This window comes from Eutrema salsugineum, unplaced genomic scaffold, assembly GCF_000478725.1.
Source record: "Eutrema salsugineum unplaced genomic scaffold, Eutsalg1_0 scaffold_12, whole genome shotgun sequence".
Classification (NCBI taxonomy): Eukaryota; Viridiplantae; Streptophyta; class Magnoliopsida; order Brassicales; family Brassicaceae; genus Eutrema; species Eutrema salsugineum.
Genome location: NW_006256895.1, coordinates 5,682,303 through 5,687,519, shown reverse-complemented (window position 1 = coordinate 5,687,519; position 5,217 = coordinate 5,682,303). Strand labels below are relative to the sequence as shown.

General features: G+C 30.9%; 1 protein-coding gene across 1 annotated transcript; it reads left to right on the top strand.

The window, feature by feature from the left end:
- Positions 1 to 654: 654 nt before the first annotated feature.
- LOC18025514 (protein IQ-DOMAIN 1) lies at positions 655 to 3,104 on the top strand. Its single transcript, XM_006408693.2, is given in 8 exon segments — positions 655 to 696; positions 790 to 874; positions 966 to 1,054; positions 1,056 to 1,368; positions 1,660 to 1,890; positions 1,965 to 2,087; positions 2,164 to 2,886; positions 2,889 to 3,104. Coding segments are annotated over 7 exon segments (1,581 nt in total). The 5' UTR covers positions 655 to 696; positions 790 to 805; the 3' UTR covers positions 2,922 to 3,104.
- The last annotated feature ends 2,113 nt before the right edge of the window (positions 3,105 to 5,217 follow it).

The following is a 5,217-nucleotide window of genomic DNA, read 5'->3' as shown; positions in this document are numbered from 1 at the left end:
CAACTATGAGGAATTAAGAGGTTTGCACGTACTCTCCCTGCCGGCCTCCAATTAAATAAATAGAATTAGAAAAACCTACACAAAAATGTTACAAGTTATATAAGTGTCATAATCTTATTGACATGAATAAATATATGTTTTTTCTTCTCGTGGCTAATTTTCGAAGAAAACATTTTTTTTAATTGTTATCTTGTTTTGCGCTGGACAATCAATCTCTAAGTTAGCCTCACGCCTTCTGGTAAATTGGTAAGTTAGTATATACTTTTAATTCAGGTTTTGGCCTTGTTCTTCTATTCCGATTTCGTTACGCATTTCTAATGGATGGCGGAATCTGTCGACGAAACAAAAAAAGGAGACATAGATCTAGAGTGGAATGGATCAGGAGTATCAGCATCATCAAAACTACGAAACTAATTTTCTAAATTTGTCAACAGCTTTAGATAAATGTTAAATACTATAAGCTGGTAATTCTAAAAACATTCCACACCAGAAATAAATAGCTAAATATTATTATAAGTATATAAAAATAACATAGAAAGAACAACGAAGCAGAGAATTTGGAAGGAAAAAAATACTTAAAAGAGGTTATAACTTATAACGTATTTGTCGTTAAATCTGTTGAATCGTTCTAACAAAACACAATCGTAACAAAAGTCAATTGGGTTCCCACGAAACGGTGGGGCCCATCGTGACCAGGTCTTTCTTCAGACGATCTCGTCTCTCTCCTTAACTTTCTTATTGATGTTTATTTTGTAATACTTTTTCAAGAAAGATTGTCTGAAATTTCAGGAGACAAGCAAAAAAAATGGGAAAAGGCTGGTTAACTTGTGTCTCGGTGTCATGTTTATCTCCACGAAGAGACAAAAAGCAACAAGTTGGTTTCCAAATTTTATTCTTTAGCATAAGTTTAATCTCTTTGTGAATGATCAAAATTTATAATCTTTGGATTCTGTTTGTTTTGTCAGAAAGCCGAGAAAGAGAGAAAAAATGGTTTGTTAACAAAGAGTAGAGAATCCTTTGAATTTCCTGTGGAGAGACTCACAATCGAGCCTCATCTCCTTTATTACTCGGACGTCGCCTCCTCCTCCTCCGTTGCCCGATTTTGCTCCTCAGCCATTGTTGCCACCATCGTCCCCTCCTCCTCCTCCCCCTCCCCTTCCGGCTTCTGCCAGTAATAAAGGTCATGGCGAATCCAAAGAAGCAAAGACAAGACAAGCTCTAGCTATTGCATCGGCTGTGGCAGCCGAAGCAGCTGTAGTTGCTGCACATGCTGCTGCGGAGGTTGTGCGTCTTACAACGACCTCAACACATCAAACAAAGGAAGCAACTGCCGCAATCACTATCCAAAATGCGTATAGATGTTACAAGGTAGCATACAAATCATTTCTTCCCTTAAAATGCTCCTCTTATTACGAGGCATTAAGTCTTTGAGCCTTCGTTTAGAATATAGCATATAAAAAAATTGGGGCATTCAAACAAAATCCGGTCAGGAAATGGTAACAAATTTATAAAACTTTATACATATACATTAAGTCCTATAATTTAGGAAAAATAAGAAACAAAAAAATTAACACATCAGTTATATACCCTTAGAAAAAGCTTTGAACATAGCTTTAAATTTTTAAGAAAGAGCTGCTTAGTCTAATTAACGTTTCACAGGCAAGGCGCACTCTATGTGTGCTACGAGGAATGGCCAGACTGAAGACGTTGCTGCAAGGAAAATACGTCAAAAGACAGATGAACGCGATGCTTAGCTCAATGCGAACTCTTACACGTTTACAAACACAGATTCAAGAGAGGAGGCATCGGTTATCTGAAGAGAACAAAGTTCGTCACAGGTTAATCCAGCAAAAGGGTCACCAGAAAGAATACCATCAGAATCAGAATTTGGTAAATTAATCTCTCTTTCCTTTTACCACACTGTGTAAACCAAAATCCTCAAATGGATCAACTCTTGTTTGCAGGTTATTGCGGGAGATTTTGATTCCAGCAATAAATCAAAAGAACAGATCGAAGCAAAGTTTGTGAATCGAAAAGAAGCTTCTGTAAGACGTGAGAGGGCTTTGGCGTATGCTTACAGTCATCAGGTACATATAAAATACAAATTTGTTTTGAATTTATTGTTCAGATTTCTATAGATTTTTATGTTGGAATATAAAACAGCAAACGTGGAGAAACTCTTCAAAACTTCCACACCAGACTCTGATGGACGCAAACACTCCTCATTGGGGTTGGAGTTGGCTTGAACGGTGGATGGCTTCTCGTCCGTGGGATCCTCAATCAAACGAAGATCAAGCATCCCTCAAAAACTCTCTTAAACGCAAAAACTCCACCAATACTTCTCCTGCAAGAACTAAAACAGTAAAGTCAGCCAGCCAGAAAGCTATCAAGTGGCCTACAAACAATGATTCCAAGAGCGAGGGGATTCACCGCAGGCACAGTATCGGTGGTGGGTCATCCACAAATGTCAAAGATGACGAGACCGTTGGTAGCTCTTTGTCACGCAGAAGTTCCTTTGGTAAAACGGAAACTGTGAAATCAAATGCTGGTGTGGAAACAACAACCAACTTGAGTAACCCACAACCTTCGAAAAAATCCAAGGCAAGTATGGGAACAACCAAAAACATGAATAACACGCATGCTATGAAATCAATGGCTAGGGTGGGAACATTAGGAATCTTTGGTAAGAAGCAAGATGTGAAATCCAAGGTTAATGCGGGAACAACAAGCAACTTGGGTTTCCAAAAGAAGAAGGTTGTGTCTGATGATAAGAAGGAACCTCCGCAAATGGTATTGTCAAAGAAGAGGCTTTCATCTTCTACTTCACTTGGGAAAACGAAGAAATTGTTAAATTCAGACAAAGCAACAACAGGTGGTGCAAATGGAGAGAAAAAAAAAGAAGAAATGGTGGTAGCAGTTAGCCTAAAGTTATAGCCTTTTCAGACAAAGAGGTTGCTTTGGTGGCGATTAATAGAATCAGCATCTCAAATCCGAGATTTGTTTTCAATCGAACGCAAATACAAAAGTGAGGGAAAAAAAAGATTGTATTTTCGTTCTTGTCTTTGGGTGAGTATAAATTACTACTATCTGTTTGGGTTTGGCTTCTGTCTGTTTGATTATTTTCTTTTAGTTTTTTTTTTTAAATTCTATTTCGAGTTGTTTTTTAATAAAAAGACAGTCGTTGAAATTCTTGAAAATGACAAATGCAATGAATTTATCGATCTACAAGTTTGTGGATGAAATATTTATATATATTTTTTTGGAATGAATGTAAAATTTTATTATTCCCCTAAAAAAATCTTTTTACAGTAAGTGCATCGTTTGTTTGGAAATTCATTTAAAGTGAACTAGGTGAATGTACGTGCGGGTGGTTTTCATAATAATTATTTTTTTTTCTTTTTTTTGTTGTTTTTAAATTTTGATAAGTAATACAGGTTTTTGTTGATGTAGTTTTGGAAATTTTGTATTGTTATTATTCAAGTAGAATGAAACAAATGAAAAACTTATGGTACGAAGTACGGATAAGATCCTTTTAGTTTAGATTCATAATATATATAATAAGAAGATATTTACAACCAAATTTGATTTTAAATTTTAATTTTTATATTATGTAATTTTTTCTGAGAATTATATAACTCTTCAAATAGATATCATATATATTATAACCAAAGTAAAATTTTGAGTCAAAGCTCTCTCATTCAATTTTAGGGTGGCTAATTACCCTTTACCCCTTCTTATATTTTTTAAATTTAAATCTAATAAAAATATTAAAAATCGTAAATTAATTAAAAAATATTAAAAAAACGTAAATTAATTAAAAATTATGAAAAATTGTAAAATTAATAAAAAATTATTTAAAATTGGAATTTAATAAAAAAATTTAAAATTTAATAAAAATTATTAAAAATCTGAATTTAATCAAAAAATCTTTAAAATAGAAAATAAAAAAATATTAAAAATTGGAATTTAATAAAAAAAAACATTTAAAATCATATCATATATAATATATGCACAGTAATATTTTCGCTATAAGCTCTCTCATTCAATCTAGGTGACTAATTACTCTTTATTCTTTAATAAAATCTTTTTAAATATCCTTAATTAATTATTTATATTCATAATTTGTATAACAATTTTGCTGTTATTTTCATACAAATTATCAAAATAAAAGAAGAAAAAAACGGTAGATGAAGAAAATAAAGTATAAGAAGATGAAAACCCGAAGATGCAAAAGAAAAAATAGAAGAAAGTAAAGATGTGAAAAAGACAAACAAAAATTAGAAAAAAAGTTTGGATAAAAAAAATGACCAAGAAGAAGTAAGAAGCAGAAAATAAAAATGACTAATAAAACCAAAAGAAGAAGAATAAAAGATGTGGAAGAATAAGAATTTAGAGAATACAATGACAATAAAAGAAAACAAAGAAGATGGGGCAGACAAATAAAACAAAGAAAATCAACAGAAAAAAACGAAGAAAAAATCGAATGAAAAAAAATTAAGAAGTCAAATAAGATGAATACAATACATAAGATGAAATAGTCAAAAATAATAAAAGATAAGAAGGAAAAAACAAAGAATATGAAAAGCTAAAAAAATAAAGAAAAAGGAGAAGAATAAGAAAACAATAAAAATATGAACAAAAATTAATACAGTGAACAAGTAAGATAAAAAAAAGCCGGATAGGTCGAAGACGATGAACAAAAAAATCAAATGACCAATTGGAGAAGAAAACAAGGATAATCAGAAGAAGAAGTCATAGAAGAAAACCAGTAGATAGTAGACGGAGTGAAAGAAAAAAATAATAAAAAGGAAGAAAACTAGAAGATGAAGAAGACAAATTAGAAAAAGATAAATATGATGAAAAAATGAAAATTTAATAAAAATTATTAAAAATCGTAAATTAATTAAAAAATATTAAAAAACGTAAATTAATTAAAAATTATGGAAAATTGTAAAATTAATAAAAAATTATTGAAAATCGGAATTTAATAAAAAAAATTTAAAATTTAATAAAAATTATTAAAAATCAGAATTTAATCAAAAAATCTTTAAAATAGAAAATAAACAAATATTAAAAATTGGAATTTAATAAAAAAATTTAAAATCATATCATATATAATATATGCACAGTAATTTTTTCGCTATAAGCTCTCTCATTCAATCTAGGTGACTAATTACTCTTTATTCTTTAATACAATCTTTCAAATATCCTTAATTT